This window comes from Cariama cristata, unplaced genomic scaffold (assembly GCF_000690535.1).
Source record: "Cariama cristata isolate BGI_N322 unplaced genomic scaffold, ASM69053v1 scaffold21207, whole genome shotgun sequence".
In the NCBI taxonomy this organism is placed as follows: domain Eukaryota; kingdom Metazoa; phylum Chordata; class Aves; order Cariamiformes; family Cariamidae; genus Cariama; species Cariama cristata.
The window spans coordinates 16,835-34,445 of record NW_009626701.1 but is presented as its reverse complement, the minus strand read 5'-3'; the positions used below and the strand labels follow the sequence as shown (position 1 = coordinate 34,445).

The 17,611-nt window shown below is 36.4% G+C and overlaps 1 protein-coding gene across 1 annotated transcript in view; it reads right to left on the bottom strand.

Annotated features, from left to right (window-relative positions):
• HERC1 (HECT and RLD domain containing E3 ubiquitin protein ligase family member 1) overlaps positions 1-17,611 on the bottom strand; it is a gene marked incomplete at its 5' end in the record, with an annotated part of 75,190 nt that overhangs the window by 41,299 nt on the left and 16,280 nt on the right. Inside the window, 14 exons of the mRNA XM_009704124.1 lie at positions 438-521; positions 727-966; positions 1,952-2,128; positions 2,210-2,320; positions 2,563-2,669; positions 2,903-3,058; positions 4,947-5,140; positions 6,164-6,401; positions 7,363-7,483; positions 7,569-7,784; positions 8,128-8,399; positions 15,606-15,657; positions 15,941-16,061; positions 17,423-17,611. The exon at positions 17,423-17,611 is cut by the window's right edge and continues 145 nt beyond it. Of these exons, the coding sequence (XP_009702426.1) occupies positions 438-521; positions 727-966; positions 1,952-2,128; positions 2,210-2,320; positions 2,563-2,669; positions 2,903-3,058; positions 4,947-5,140; positions 6,164-6,401; positions 7,363-7,483; positions 7,569-7,784; positions 8,128-8,399; positions 15,606-15,657; positions 15,941-16,061; positions 17,423-17,611 (2,278 nt within the window). The remainder of the gene's footprint in view (positions 1-437; positions 522-726; positions 967-1,951; positions 2,129-2,209; positions 2,321-2,562; positions 2,670-2,902; positions 3,059-4,946; positions 5,141-6,163; positions 6,402-7,362; positions 7,484-7,568; positions 7,785-8,127; positions 8,400-15,605; positions 15,658-15,940; positions 16,062-17,422) is intronic.

Sequence of the window (17,611 nt, the reverse complement as noted above, 5' to 3'; positions counted from 1 at the left end):
GGGGGGGGCGAGACAAAATAAAAAAAAACAAAGAAAAACAAGTGATGTAAAATGCAATTGCTCACCACCAGCTTAGCAATGTGCAGACAGTCCCTGAGCAACCGAAACCCCTGGCAAACTTCCCTGCAGTTTTGATTGCTGCGCATGATGTTATATCATATGGTATATCTCTTTGGTATCTTTAAGGGAGCTGACCAGCTGCACTCCCTCCCAGTCTCTTGCCCACCCTCAACCTACCGGCTGGGAGGGACAGAGTGAGAAACAGAGAAAGCCTTGATGCTATGTAAACACTGTTCAACAATAGCTAAAACACTGTGCATTATCAATGCTGCCTTGGTCATAAATCCAAAACATAGCATCGTACAGGCTGTTGTGAAGAATATTGACTTTATCCCAGCCAAAACCAGTACACCTATGCAGATGAACATTTAAGTTACCTTCTCTCCTGGATTACTGCTATAGAACATAACACAAGGGTATAACTCCGCTGCATCCACATCTTCGAAAGCTAGTTTTGGTTCCTGGTTAAAAAACAAAACAAAACCCCTCAAACTTGGAACACTTTAACAAGCAAAAATATGAAACGTGACAAAGTTAGACCCGTATTATAATCCTTGTAAGTGCTGAAACCGTCATGTGTCTTAAGTACCATGCTCAGCTTTATATAAAATATCCATGCCAAATTACTGTTGCAAAAAAAACACAAAAAAACCCGATGTTAAATACCTCTCCATTTTTACCAAAGGAAATAGTTCTTGCTTCCATATCTAATACGCATGTGATGAAATCTCCCTGGGTAAAGCTGGACAGAGTCAAAGTTTGTTCTCCATTGTGATAAAGGTTACCACTATAGGCTCTATATAGCCACATATCTGAGGTAGTGCGATGGTTAAAATCATGCACTGGCCAGCGAGAAACTCCTACACATGTGCCTTCATTGCCTCGATTCTCCTTCACAATGTAAAACTACAAAGCAAAACAAAACAAACGGGAAAAAAGTCAAGAATACACATTTTAATGTAATAAAGCAATGAAAATTTATCTTACACATATTTATGTATACTTTTAACTGTTTTACTCAGAAACTTTTAATAAATAAAAAATAAGAAGCTAATAAGCTAAAATCATGCTCTACCTCTAAAATGACATCTTGGTGTATAAGGTTAGTCATTAACAAGTCATTTAAACTTAACCTAACAATAATGAAGAAAACTGTATGTAAATATACAAAGAAGCTGGTTTGTTTTTCAGACTCAAAACATACACACCCAGAGGTGGGTTACAAGTGTTAAAAATAATATTACAGAAATAAATATGCTTTACTCCTCATGTTCACAGTGAGTGATTTACACAGATTCAATTAAAAAAAAAAAAAAAGAAGTGAAGGTGTTATACTCAAAGATGATACTAACAAGGACTACAACTGTGTATGTATCTAACATTCCGGGAAAAAAAAATAAATCACTCCAAATGATGTATTAAAAGCTAGTCTTGTCAGTCAGACAGGCTGACGTGTCTTTTTGCAAGACAGTAAAATGTTTTGTGAACTATTTTTCTAAAGAAAAAATTAAAAATCTACATATTTCAGTAGGTAACTTTTGCAACAAAATGCACCTTTGTGCTGACTATGGATCTTAGGGACAAGTACCATCAACTCTACAAATACACAACACATATTCGCAGTCTCCAATCTGTGTACTGAAATATCCAAATGGCAGTGCTCTAAAGCAGCCACAAACTCTTCACTTTGGATTGAAAATCATAAAATAATAGAATGATTTAGGTTGGAAAAGACCCTTAAGATTATTGAGTCCAGCCATAAACCTAACACTGCCAAAACATTATTTGCTCAAGAATGTTGTCATAAGGGAAAAAACCATAGGTAGCTGTTGTTTATAAATCATGGTATATTTCCAAAACAAATTAAGAAATACACTTTAATGCAACCTACCTTCCACTGGTAACACCCAGAAGTAACTCCAGTGGATGCTAAACCATATCCTTTACCTCCACTACCGTGAGTGAGAATCTGCCCGTTCTCCACTACACAGCACTGAGCTTTCTCAGGGTCAAAGGACACTTCCTGTATGGGAAGATTCTCATCTTCATCTTCAGACTCTCCTTGCTTCTACCAGAAAAAGGACAAAATATTTGTGGTAAATGTAACTCAGTTGCATTCAGTCAAGAGAGAAAGTAAAAGCATTATTACCTGTAGCTTCATTTCTTGCTCTTTCTCCTTTATTTGAATTGCATGTTTAGCCTGAGCTATTGGAGTCTCCCACATGCAGTCAGACAGAAGCGAGAATAACCGTTCAACAACCTGGTGTATTAGAACATAACTCAGATCATTTTAAATCCAAGACGAGGACAACAAATAATATTATACTGTTTTACTTTGCTTTGTAGGTATAAACGTCAAAACATTTAGTGCTCTTAGATAAGCAAATATCTACACTGATCTTCACTTGATTTGGATTCTGAACAAACCTATGACACATTTAAAAGTTTAATGAGACTTCTTGAAGAAAACAGGTGTAAAAGCTTGTAACAAAATATAAAGACCTGAGCCATTTGATCATCTTCAACGCCAGATTCACAAGCAGGTAATACAGCTTCTAGTACATGAAGTGCAAGAAGTCTAGTCCTCAAATTGCCAACCAAGGGAACTCCTAAAGATGGAACGATGTGTTAATAATCTGAAAGTGACTTCTGCATCAGGCATGCACCCATGATGTCAGCTGCATGCCACCAGTGCACAATTCTCCAAAGTGTAACTAGTGTACACCTGCTAAAGTTAGCTTTAGTTGTTCACTGTGTAACACATGTTCTATCAGGCCTTATTTTTAGGAACTGCGCTACAGAAATGCAAGTAACCATTGAGCACATTTTGAAAAGATCATACCTGAGCAACACTTCTGAGAAGCAATGTTAAGAAGTACTTCTGTCCACTTTGGAGATGCCATTTTTGACTGAATTGCTTTTGAAGATACAACTCTACGTAGGAAAACAAGAAAGTCTCCCAAGTGCAATTCCGCTGCATGTTGCCTTCGGAGAGCAGCTAGGAAGTTAAATTAAAAGTTATCATTTACAACTTTATTATTACAACCTTATTAGCAGTCCTTCTTACTGGCAACAAACCGTTCTGTTAGTAAAAATACAATAATCAGTTATTACATGATGGCTGGTTGATAGGTGCCCACTAAGCTGCTCTCTCACTTCTGCTCCTCAGCAAGACGGGGAGAAAAGACTAAAAGCTTGTGGGTCAAGATAAAGGCAAGGAGATCACTTACTAATTACCATCATGGGCAAACCAGACTCAACTTGGGGAAGGTTAATTTAATCTATTGCCAATGAAAAATAGAGTAGGACTAAATTAAAACACCTTCTCTCCAACCATCCCTTCCTCCCAGGCTCCACTTCACTCCTAACTCTTCCATCTCCCCACCCTCAAGCGGAGCAGGGGGATCGAGAATGTGAGGGGGTTGTGGTCACCTAACAACACTTTGTCTCTACTACTCCTGCTCCATCATGGGTCCTTCCCATGGGCTGCAGTTCTTCAAGAACTGCTCCACTGTGGATCCTTTTCCACAGGATACAATCCTTCAGTAACAGACTGCTCCCCACAAGCCACAGTTTCTGCCAGAATTGTGCTCCTGCATGGGCTCTCCAAATGCTGCAGCTTCCTTCAAGGTATATCTACCTGCTCTGGCAGAGGTCCTCCATGGGCTGCAGATGGACAACCTGCTTCACCATGGTTTTCTCCACCAGCTGCAGGGGAATCCGTGCTCCAGAGCCTGGAACACCTCCTCTTCATCCCTCTACTTCTTCACTGACCTTGGTGTCTGCAAAGTTGTTTCTCTCACCTTTTTCCCACTCTTCTCACACAGTTGCTCTGCGGTGGTTTTTTTTACTCTTTCTTAAGTATGTTATCACAGAAGCACCACCAGTGCTGCTGATTGGCTCAACTCTGACCAGCGGTGGGTCTGCTTTGGAGCTGGCTGAAACTGCTTCTATCTGACACAGGGGCAAGCTCCTGATTTCTTCTCGCTGAAGCCACTCCTGCAGCCCCCTCCCACTACCAAAACCTTGCCACATAAATCCTATACATGTGATTATTTATAAATGTCCCTGTAATATAAAATGTAACCATTGGTTTCCAAGTATGTTTTTGTTTTATGGGGATTTTTGATGCAACGCACTATACTTCCTCACACCCTTGGTTTGTATTCCCAGGTAGTTTTATCAAGAAAACGTTTGTGGAAAGACCTTATATCCTAATTTCTAATTATCTTACAAATTCATCAGCCATTGCATTATTTATAAGCGAAGACAGTTATACGCACAACCAAAGCCATATGTAACACCTTAAACCAAGCTCCAATCAAAAGTTTCTTCAAACACACAATTTCCACAGAAATTCAAAATGCTCATTAAAAGACTGCAAATTACATGAAGACATTAATTTCAGAAAATCTTTTGTCGCAGATTTTTTAATATGACAGGGTAGGGTCAACATCTTGCCATCCACTCAGACTGCAAAACTGCAAAATACAAAGCAAATACAACAATTTCCTGAAATAAGCTATATTTATTTGCAATTTGAAATTTAGATAATTAAATTCTTATGACTGCATTTATGAAAAACACTATTACAAAAACCTCATTTTTCGAGGTTTTCGAGTATTCTCCTCCTAATTCCAAACCAGCTGGAGTAATTCTTAATTCTCAACCTGCTCCTACTTTTAAACTGCTTTATGTATCAAGTCTATATAAATCTGAGCACAAAATTATTTGATGACTTTATTTAATCTAATTTACAGAGTTAAGAATGATCCAACAATAACCAAAATACAGTAGAGGGGGTGAGGGCCTCAGCGTTCAGTGGTTTCTTCCATTATGCTTTCTGGAATTTCAAAATTGTAACAGAAATTATGTAAGATAATTACCTCTGAAGTCTCTCTTCTCATTATCTCCATTTGAATCTGCCTTTTTTGATTCTAGTCCATCTTCCTCACCTTCCCCTTCTCCAAAGGAGGCCATAAGCATCACACCAGCTTGTGATAACAAGTTCTTCAGCTGACTGCATAATAAATCCAGCAAAGACTGGACCACCTTTGGGCTCAGTTTGTCAGCATAGGTTCTATACACACCCAAAAAAAAGAGTAAAAATAAGGAGAATTTGAGAGCTGATCCAAGGAACAATAACATAAAGACACAACTACAAACTCAGTGCAAGTGACAACTGGGCCTTACGCAGCACTAATTCTAATTCATTCTATTGCAGCAGGTTACTTTTCCCCATCCCTCACCAAACACTTGCCAGATTATTCTTATTTGAACTCTACTTTTAAGATACTTAAAACTGTTCAGTCTTTGGAATCAAAGAATACATTTCCAGTACTTCCTAGGGAAAAAAGAACAACTTAGTCAATTAAACATAATCCCACTGCAACTTCCAAAGATGGGGCGCTGCTTTTGTTGGTTTAGGGTATTTTTTTTGTGGGGCGTTATTGGTCGTATTTTTTACATAACGGATTTGGCAGGTAAATGCAATGTGTTGTATGAACACTGAAATGAAGATGCATGTACAGAATATTAAATAATACTCTTGCTCCAAACAGAAAATACTTTCTCCACTGTTTTTTTCTTTACTGAGTTAAACTAAATATTTAAATGTTGACAGGATTTTGGATGCTGTTCCCTGGCCTAGCAGAGGCCACTACTCCTCAGGAAATTACTTTATATTCTGAAAAGAAGCACAATGTACTGCTCTGAAGAACTCCTACCACATTATTGGTATTGCTTTTACACAAATGACTTTTACACAGAAAGAGAAAGCCGCCTCATATCAACCAAACAGATCTAGGTACAAAGCCACACTGGCAAAATGTGGAATAGTAGAGTACAGTCTTTACAGACCATAAAGTTGTAATTATTCTGGTCCAAATTCCTCACTTACAATATAAAAATATTTATCAGTCTTATGTGCATCCTTCTTACGAATAATGTGACTACTCTCTTTTACCCTCCCTTCACTTACATACTTCTGAACAACATTTATTGTTCCTAAAGAAAGCTCACACAAAAGAAAAGTTCTTTTTAAAGAGTGCTGAAAAGCTTAAGGATTAAGTTCTCTGAAAGCAAGGGAGCATCTGATACTTACCCTGTGGTGATAGCGAGGATCTGAAGTAGTCTGGTACTGGCTACTTTCAAAGCTGTGCTGAGCTGAGAAACACCAGTTTTAGGCAGCAACTGCAGTGGTTGTCCTAACATGGTGTCTGTGCCACACAACTGTGATAGCACATTTAGCAGACCAGTGGAAATGGCCAAAGAGACATCAACAGGCTGATAGTGTACACTTAGAGCAAAGACTGTTACCAACAGAAGACGTTGTTGTGCTTCTAAGATTAAAATAAAATTGTTTTTCATTAATAAGCTGTTTAGAGTAAGAATATCAAGAACAATAGATTATTTTAAAAATAAAATTTAATAATTTAAATTTTCAAGTAGAGTTAGCCTTATTTAGCTGACACTTTGGGGTAGTCTTTCTGATGTACCATTGTAACCCCCTTTAACTCAATGCAATTTCTATGTCAAGGTTGTCCAAGGAAGACTATCATGTACGTCTAGTTTGTGATGTAGATGTTCTGAGGCTAAATCTCAAACCAGAGTCTTCTCTCTAGGGTAAGGATAACTGGGTGAAATACTTAAGTTTTCTACTTGTACTTCCAAGTTGATTGTCAAGAAATTTCTTATCGTTCCATTTTAATTGTAAGTGAAACAACAAAACAACTGAGGTAAGAATGCCCATCAAGGCTCTACCAACAAACTGAATTACAGAACTCTCTTCTGCACTGAAGCTCTCAGTCAGTGCATGTACAAAGGCACAAAGGAGTACAGCTACCCCTTAAGGATAAAAGCACACAGCAATACCTGGGTATAGAAGGACAGGTGAAAGACCTTTCAAAACAGGCAAGATGCCCTGTTCTTCAGGTTTGGGTTTAAACCAAGTTCAATTGAACAAAGGGAAAAAAGATTGGAAACTTTTCATCTCTTCAGAAAACTGTTTATCCCTGAAAAACCTAAAAGTCACTTTGAAGCACTGAAGACATGAATGACTGTAGAAGATTGTAGTATGTGGAATAGAAAGGCTGACAGTACTGAAAAGTTTTAAAATAAAAAGGCCTAACTGTTGAAAATTAAGACAGAAAAAGGTTAAAAAGCTGCTCTCTCTCAGGAAAAGAAGTCAGACAGACACTTCAGTGAATTCTGGTCACTAATATCAAAGTCTGCTTTGTTAAACATATACGCTGTTGTACTGTATATTAGAGGACATATTTTGCAAATCTGGTTTTCACTTACCTATGTGATGCTTATTAGCTTGCAGAGCTCTTTCTAATGTAGCAGATAATTGCTGGTAAATTTTGTGCACAGCCACCTGGATTTCAATTTGAACACTTCTCTTAGCTGCTCTGATACCATCCTGGGTCAAACAAGCAAATATTGTAAGGACTGATACATTTTGATCACCTCATTATTGAAACAGCAGAAACTATTAAAGTACATACCTGGTAGTGATGCAATCTTACACTCTCTCCTTTGGTGCCTGCATGTCCTACAGTGCCCAAACCAAAGCAGCCAGCAAGAAATTGTAATCTAACAGAAGTAAGCAATGAAGACGACTGAAATCCTGGCAGTTGACGACTTCCCATTAATGGCACACTCCCTTTTTCCTCCATCCCTGACAGAAGCACTAAAATCTGATGAAGTGCTTCCAGACGAAGCTAAAAATAAAGGCAGGCAAAAGACACTATTAAGTAAGTAGCAAGTATCCTTAGAAATTAGAATTAAATCATCTTCAACTGTAAGCGAGAACAAATAAGGTAACTGTTTTCTCATCAACACTCTTTTTTTTTTTTTAAAAAAAAGGGAATTCTTTGTATAAACAAACTCTAAAACAAAACTTAAAAGTTTCCAGTTCGAGTTAAGATATTTTAACAGAGAAGAGAGGAAAAATGTCCTTATTAGACAGAATTTGGACAATATTTTTTTTTAAAAAAAATAAAAAATTCCATAAAATGAGTATAATATATGAAGAATAAGAAAAGGTGTTATACTGAAACTTACCTCAGCCCTCAACTGCTGCTGCTCCATTGCAATTATTGATGCTTGTGGACTGGTGGACATACTTTCCTCTGGTTCCTTAAATCCTGGTGAATTTCCCACATCTCCACTTACAAAGCTGACAACATTTTCAATCAAAGTATGAACTCCAAGGCATTTTGAGAGATCAAAATCTGACTCAACAAATGAGTAGGAGGAAGTATATAACCAATCTCTGCTGTGTTTTAGTCGAGCCCATGAGTCACTTAAAGGTTCCACTTGACTGTGTATTGGTCCTAAAGATATACATAATGAAGTCTCATAAATTACAGTTCACCAAGTAACACATTTTGACAGCAAGTAAAGACTGAACAGGTGCTATTCATACAGGTGGAAAATGGATATTCATGTTAATTATACCATGCATTAAGCAACTTAGAGCAAAACACTTGATTTAAATTTACAGCAATTTCCCTAAAGGAAAGGCTGTATTTCTTTTAATTATGTTAAGCAGTATTGCAACACGCTGCCGAGTGAGAAAACAAAAAGCTAGAAGCCACTCAAACCGCTCAACTTAAAGCTAGAACACTGAATAAAAATGCTTTGCAGCTAAATGACAAAATATTAAAGAAAAGATCTGCCACAACAGAAATTGTGCACTTCGGATATTTATTTTAAGGTCTAACAATAAAACAAGAATGCTTCTTTGTTTTAATCAAGCTGCTATATATTTCATAGCTTTGAAAAAGCACAATGTTATTTTGGATTAAATATTTTGTAAATGCTGTTAGCCAACTTGGAGGTATGCAAGGTATTCAAGAGGGCAGACCCTGCTCAAAAGAACTTTCCATCTGTATAGACAGGTAATGTCTGGAGTCCTACATGGAAACTTAATGTATGTTTAAATTCACTTTGAAATTTTAGTTTGAATTATCTTAAATAATCTACATAGAATTTTAAAATATTTTTCTCTCTTGTGCACAAGGAGCTACAGATATCATTTGGAGAATCCAACCCATTCACAGTACTCATACAAATTTACATTAACACTTCAGTTTTTAAAATCTGTCTACAGGGTATTGGCCTGAAACATTATTAAACATAGCCATTTTAAGGAAAAAGTCACACAAATTCATAGAAATTAATCTGTGGAACGCTTTCTTTCATCGGTGAGGCTGAGTTCCAATGGTGACAGCTGGATACTAGGTTTCAGGACCTTTAAACACTGCCTACCTGCAGCAGCTCCATAAGCAGCTGCTCATAGAAACAAGGAAAGAGACACATCATTTTTTGAACTTAGGACAACTCTCCTAGCAACCATTCCACAGCACTCTTGCCCCGAGGTAAAGACAAAATGTTATTCTGTCAACCAACCTGCACCTGCAGGTCATAATTTGCACCTTCGTGCAACCTACAGATTCAAAATACTGTGAAATTTTGCTTTTCCTTTGAAAATTGGGTAGTTAATCTCCACTTAGTTGCCAAAAAATTTAATTGTCAGGGCTACGAATCATAAAAACCTGTTCGCATCCCATTTCTGTTTGTGTAAAAAGCATTCACCTTCATTTGCACGGTATTCCTTACACTTGCTACTAAACAGATTGCAATGGCTTTAGTACTTAGGTCATATTAGGTATTTGACAAAAATATACACACACAAATCTATTTTCAACAATGCAAAGATTAAGTTTAAACACTATTTTTCAAAGTGCAATCTAATTTCCTACTTTCTGCTGGTTTATGTAACACAGCAATATCACCCGGGTTACAGAAAACAACCTATTTTGTCACGTTTACTATGAAAGAATTTAAAGAAATTCTGTTACTCAATTTTATAACTTATACCTGGTGACATTATTTAAAACAAAGGTAAAGACAGATACCACCTTACCCTAATTTTAATATTAATTCTTGTAATACTTGTTTTAAAGCTCTCCATTAAAAACTAAATTATATGCTGAAGTGACAGGTGAGAAACATAAGATAAATAGGACAGAGTAGAATAAAAGGGTGCTAAAACACTCAGGAGTTTCCTAGCATATGTATGGTGAACTGAGCCCAAGGGAGAGGATAAACAAAGCCTCAGATTACCTACAGGAAGCATAGCTAAATCATTACTAAGTCCACAAAATTTTGCCTATACAGCAACAACTATTTCAAAAGCCTCTTCAAGCCCTACAGTCTTTCAACAGCAGGAGAGCTTAAAGCATTCCAAAGTGACATTAGCTTCCTATCTTCTACCTGTCCTACGCTACGCTATGCCACTATGAAGTGCAGCACAGAATCAAAGAATTTGTGAAGAAAAAAAAGGCAATTCTAATGTCTTAAAACATAAGCTAAAGAAGATCTTTCAAGGATTAACAGAACATCAGAAGAAAATTCAGTTTTGATAGTCAGTAAATCTTGTAAGAAAAAACCCCACCATATATTAATAAAAACCTAAATGATTTCACATTTGAAAAAAAGATGAGGTCTTAGCCAATGATTTTAGTATTAACTGCAAGAATGTTTAAATACAATAACAATCTAAAATTGTTTCAAATTAGGAGAAAAGCCCAACAATTATGAGACACAGATTAAATGTAAAACAAGAGAAGTTATAAATATAGAGTTTAAAAACAAAAATGTCAGAAGTCAAAGTAGTATACTTCAGAACTAAAAACATTTAAGAATTAGGGCACACAAATCTAAAACAAAGTAATCTTTTTCCTTGAAGATGTTAAATATCAATGTAAGAATCAAAAGTATGATTGTATATTAGAGCTTAGCATGATTCTGTGTAATATCAATTACACAGAACTGATTGCAGCTTAGCACTTCCACAAGCCTCTACAATCACATGAATAGAGTTGCACATAAGAATAAACTTTAAGTTTACAGTAAAAAAAAAATTTTACTTGTCCTTATAAGCCAGCTTGTAATAATGAGTTTTCTAAATGAATGTGGCACAGCTGCAATACACAATTCATAAAACATAAAATACGTAGGGAAGCTATAGAGACAAAAAAATAAACATGCCATCAGTTACTTGCTTGAAGCTCTTCTTTTTTCTGGGGCTCAACTGGCCAAAAAGGAGTAAATACACTACACCACACAAGAATCAGAAGACAAAAGCAGACATTTGAAACAGAAGGTAACATATTCAGAAAACCTCTTCCTCATATTATTCTGATTTAAACTTAAATGATCAGTCTCATCTCAATCAATACAACAATATATCAAGCAGCAAAATTTGGGAAAAAAATATTTACTGTTGGTTTGAATTAGTATAGCCTAGGTAACAGACTTTCTAAATTCTTCACCTTCTTTTCAGGGGGAAAAAAGCATATCCCCTTTAACACAGTTATATGCATACACCAAGACATGTTTATATCCCTTACTTGAACATGATCTTTCAATTTCAAAATGCAGAACTCATTATTACAGGTACACAAAATTATTTCAATTTAATTTGGATTTCATTTAAGTTGCTGCTTTTTTCAGAGTTGCCCAATTGTGTTAGTAAAGTGCTACAGTACACACAAGCACAATGAAATTCACTGAATTAAGATTTATCTGAAGTAAGAAAACCCAAGACTGGAGGACTCTCATTTATCTGTCTGTAACTATGTTTATGACTGCACTGCTAAATACGCATTCATTACTGTCAGGTATCTAAAGCAGCGTAGATTATCCCACAGGTACTGTGCAGGATAGGTATAACATTTTGATGCATACTCTCTGGATCTGCAAAATTGAAAAAGATTAATCTAAGCAACAAAAAAACCCCAGAGAGCTTAGATATGAGGGGGAAATAATAATGTGCTCATCACCCTTATAGCAAAAGTACTGAAAAAGACTTTTTCTGCAGCAAGGGAAGGAAAAATTTACTAATTCAGAAATAACTAATAGCAAGGGACAAGATACTCAAAAGATCCTCAGGCTGAAGTAGGAATACCACAGACATATTTCTGAACAGATATGAAAAATTAAGGAAGAAGGCAATTAAAGATTGGACTGAGTGGCTAAGATGTTAATTGAGTAAAAAGAGTATGCTTTCCCTCCATACCCATCTGCAAGACCATAACAACAAGTTATAATATTAGTAGTCTTTCTACTGCTGGTTTTCTATATTGCAATTATGAATAGGAACAGCTTTCGTACCGTAAAAATCAGACTATAACCAATAGTGAGATTCAATTATTAAGGAAATGCTATCTGAATTTGGAAGAAGAGTTGTTGCATTCAATAAACAGAAGTTCTAAAATAAGCCAGTTCACTCGAGAGAGAATTACTCTCCTGCCTGTTACAAAAGAGCCACTCACTGATAACCTATACACACTACATTATTTTGACAACTTTGCAAGGATCAAATACTCTGCGTAGAGCATAGTTGAGGATAAATTAACCCTACAAAACCTCAGCTGGAAACATCTTGTGTGGTCAGGGTTCTGTAACAAGTAGTGTGGTTAAATTCTAGTAAACTTGTTAAGAAGAGATAGGAAGAACCTCATGCCCATATATTAAGGAATTTTTTTTAGTGAATATTCCCTTTTAAGTCTCCAAAATAGTACAGCCTACAGGAAAAAAAATGGTGATAGAACGAAAAAAACTCGCTCTCCAATTAGCTCTGCTCGTCAACTTCCTTCACAGTTTATGGAGATACATTTAAAAGAACAAATATTTTCAAGGGACTGCTGCAAACTGCAGTGATATTATTCTAAAAACCACATGTAAAAGGACACATGACTGAATTTTTTGAGTAATAAACTTAAGCCAAAAGAAATGAGAAATGACTCCTATGGTTCTTCTATAAGACTCCACTTGTTCTTTCCCACCTAACATTGCCACCTCTATATTCAATCCAACCAAAATTTGAGAAGTTCAGTTGTAAGTCCCTTAAAGCAACAGTGATTGCTGCTGTTTTTTAGAAATGGAGACGAGAGAACACGGGAGGCTTTTCTTTATGTTAACTGCAATTCAAGAAGTATTTTCCACATATACTTCTGTTTTAATACATGACTATCCTCAGCACTCAAAATGGAGATCTCCAGCATCTGTATGGCATACATGTTTCCCTCCTCTCCTTCTCCTCATTTCGAGGGACATAAAACCTTCCACATCTTCTACTCAAAAGCAGTTTACATGTGGAAGTCCTAGGAGCACAAGGTACGAACATGAATACAGAAAGAACATCTCAAAAAAAGGCCTAGCAAATAAAAATATGCTGCTTGTTTCTCACAAAATGTCTAATGGTTGCTTTAGAGGAATCTGACTCTGGAGGGACTTAAAAATCCAGCTGGAGAACATCTTGAAAAACAATGCTGTAGTCTTCTGTAGGTCATCTTTTCTACAGCGGTTTACTTGCCATAAACAGGAAACTCAGCCTTTTCTAATCCTTCAGTTCTTCACACATGTAGCAAATTCAAATGCGCATAGGTCATTTTGATGGAACTCCTTAACCTCTTTTGCCAGCAACTTGGGACAGAGCGCAGCATAATGTGAATATGCTGTAAGAACCTAGATTTCTCCTATTCTTCAAGCCGATGTAACAGTGAACATATATGTCCCCTTTATTAGTCACAGCATATTACAAGAATAAAGATGAAACTGACGGGGTTTTACCAGTCAAAACATCCTTGTTAGGCACTGCAGTATCTCTAGCACTTCACTGTGCTGGCTATGTTACAAGGGGTAGACAATCCAAAATGGCTGCAAGTTACATCTTCACCAAACACTGGGGCATGTTTCAGTTCTAGAAGATAACTAGGATTCACAAAACCAGACATTTCATAAGAAATGAAAGACCTTAAATAGCACCGAGTTGAACAGCTCGTCCACTTGATCACACAGATCTTTGTAGATCTTTTCCTGACCATGATATAAGTATCAGGAACATTTCCCTGTAAATGCGCCTGTACTCACCGGATGAGCCTGGTATTGGGTATCAGCCCAAACTGTCATATATATATATATCATCCAGTACATGTAGAAAAGTTTTCATTTTTGTATGCTGACTAACTTCCAGTTGCCAAAACCAGACAAAAAAAAAATCTGTAAGTACCAGGGGACAGCAAATAAGTCCTCCAGTACCAAAAACCAGGTATCAGTACTTGTTGTCACAGTGTTCAGTTCGCAAACGAGCTATTTGAGCTTCTTCAGGTTCCGGATGGATCAACCGCATTTACCCCTGTTTCTCTTCAGCGTTGCACGCCTGGTGTAGGTATTCTGTAATAAAAAGCTTCTATACTGGTTGGTTGATCCTTGCATTATTCCTCACCTCCTGAAGCCCATGACCAAAACCACCTCATCAGTCCAACCAACAGTTCAGGAATCATAATCCATAAGATATATTGTATCTCAGTTCTAACCCAAGATGATTTCCTGAGTGAGTTTTAGGAAACAGAGAGTTCTGTGTCAGATTAAAGGCAAAGCTAAAAATGGTGGCTTCAAAGAATATACTGCAGATCAGAGTGCTGACAGAGGCTATCAGATCTTCTAACACTGAAAACTCCAACAAACATCCTGCTGTCACAATACGAACAGCTCTAGTAAATTTCTTTATTTGCTCAACTGGTTCAATTGATCATCCATGTACAAGGAATTCCTTTGCACATTATTTACAAATCGAAGTGTAATGGGCACTGCCACTGACAGTTTGCTTTACAATTCCAAAAGGCTTTAGCAAGCAACCTCTCAGTACTCTGTTTAATGATGAAAGCTATTAAACTAGAAGTCTTACGTTACCTAACAGTATTAAGGTGTCTGTAACTAAGGTATATCATAACTCAACCTAATTCCTGTTAACCTCTTCCCAAGATTTTTACAGATACGACAGACATAAGTCATGATTCTAGCAGAGACACTGCCTCGTCCAGACTGAAGTGGGACTTTCTGGTCTCTGTGTAAACAAACATCCTTTGCTCCCTCCACTACCTTCTAGGAAGAAGCTCATTGAGATTCCCCAGAATGAAGCAGTAACAAAAAGCAGTACAAGAACTAAAAATCTAATTTATATTGGAGCAATGGAAGAAGCGGTTGCTTAGATCTGTAGGTGTGCTCATGTTGAGAGGATGCAAAAATTGAAGCATTATTTCCTGGATAAGAGTTCTCCATGTTCAAGCACATTTTACAGTAAATGTTCATTGTTAGCACAAGAGTAGGGGGTTCCACTTGAACTTCTCCACCAATTTTTTCTTCCTGAAGTCATGTCAGTGAAAACAGAATGAAAGTTCCTAATTCACTCAGCCTCACAGAAATCCTCACTTTTTTCAAAAGAGCATCACAATTCTAGAAACTAGAATAAGTAGTATTTCCTAGGTTATAACTACAACCAAGCCACAAAGCAGCAGAATTTAGCACAACAAAGAGTAGGTAACAATTATTTTAAATCTTATTTTTAAATATTCGGTTTTAACATCCTGATTGCCATTACGTACTGTATCTAACTGCAAACACATTTTAACTTAAGAAATACTAACATTTATCAGGTCAATATTCACTAGGTAAACAATAAAACTTACCCCTCTTTCTGTGTGATGATGCCAAATCCAAATCAACATTTCGTCTTCCACTCTAGATTAAAAGATTAATAAAAGTCTCATTTCTTTAGGTGCACTTATGTGGTGTGTAATATTTGAGCAATAAAAATGCATCGCTCACCCATAAAAGTGAGAAAGTTAACAGAGCTATAATAATTTCAATTGTTTTTCTACCACTATTACTTTCTCGTAACAATGGCTGTTATTAGAAGAGAAACTACAGTACTGAAACACAGTACTGAACAAAGGTTTAAGATGTACTTCCCACCTAAATATTATATTGACAATCTCTAAATACATAATGCTAGTTTACTTACCAGTGAATAACCTTCCTCATCTGATTCTGGCTGAGACAAATCAGATTCACTTCTTGACTTAATCAATCTGTAGTTTGAGTTTGCATGGACTGAGCGACTTTCTGCAGTAAGACTTTCACTCCTGCTTCAGGTGCATATACATTCATGCACATGCGCACATACACACAAAAAGAAAAACTGGTATTAGGCAAAAGTAAGAGTTGATAGGCAAATTTAGCAGGTACCATAGTTTTACTTGGGAGCAGACTATCACAAAACACGACAAGACCACACCAAAGAGGAAAAAAGTGGTCTGATGGCTTCAATTATTATGCTTATAAAAGGTATTAGTAAATTTTGTTAAGAGTAACACCCTTACAGGTCAACTGAACAAATGGCAACTTCAAATGACTGATCATTCAAGTAAGTATATGTATTACATACAGTATACAGAAACATTTCTGAGAGGACAAGAAAACAGAGACAGAGTAAGTGGGTGAAAAAGCACTGAACTTATTAAAAACCCACCCATAAAATGCATCTTAAAGTTGATATGCTAGAGATGAAAGTCACTTTTGACAATTACAGAGGCAGCCACCCATGCTTTAGGGACTAGATTTCCAAAAACAGGCAAAAAGTATAAAAGGGTACGGAAAATATATAATCTCCCTCTGAACTCGCCATCAATATCTTCATTTAAAATATCAGAGCATAGTTTCTGTACACCAGAAGCTTACATAGACTCAGGAGTTCACTAGTAGCACCAGCTAAACAATTCCTGCGTTATATTCTAATACACACACAAAGATCTCTAGAAGTTTAAATGGGTCAAGTTTAGAATAAAACTGTGTTACCAAGAATATCTCAGGTTATGAAAATTAAAATACATTATGTAGTACTCGTACTATTTAAATTATACACTTCTCCAATTCAATGAGCTGTCTGGTTTTACTTTGTTATTCTCCTATACCTAACAACAGTGCCTTACACATGCCAGTATGTTAGGAATATTTATCAAAATCAAATCACAAACAGCACTTTTTTGATAATAGGCTTTGAAATTTTTACTTTTAAACATATCCTACAAATTTTCTGCAGACACTACTATATAGGACATTGGTAAAGTTCAAGAAAATACAAATATGGTAATAAAAAATCCAAACACATAAACAAATTTTAGAAAAATAAAGAATTTTTCCAATTACCTCAGATTATCTGTACACCCGATGATCTGGACTTCATTACTATTTTTCACTAAGCCCAACTTTGAAAAGTAAATATGGTCCACACAGAATAAAGCTCTTATTAAGGTTTAGTTAATATGGACAAAGAAAATTGAGAAAAATCACTATTCTCAACAAAAGTACAACATTGCTCTAGGCAAAAATTTTCTTTTTAAAAAAATAATAATCTAAAAATCCTCAGAAGAAAACTAAGGTTATTTAATCAATTATAAAGAAAACAGAGAAGAGTTAACTATTCTAAGCAGTTAGCAAACCTCACCTTGTCATGAGTCCAATCCCCTCAGGAGTAGTAGAGGGAGGTTGCTGTAACTGTCCCTCCTCCCTTCGTTTCTGGAGCTCCTCAATAACAGGGCTTACTCCTAAGATCAACAAGGCACATCTGTGGATCACAGAGTTGCATGCAGCAGTATACACATCTTGACCTTCTGTCAGATCAGTGCTGATTCTT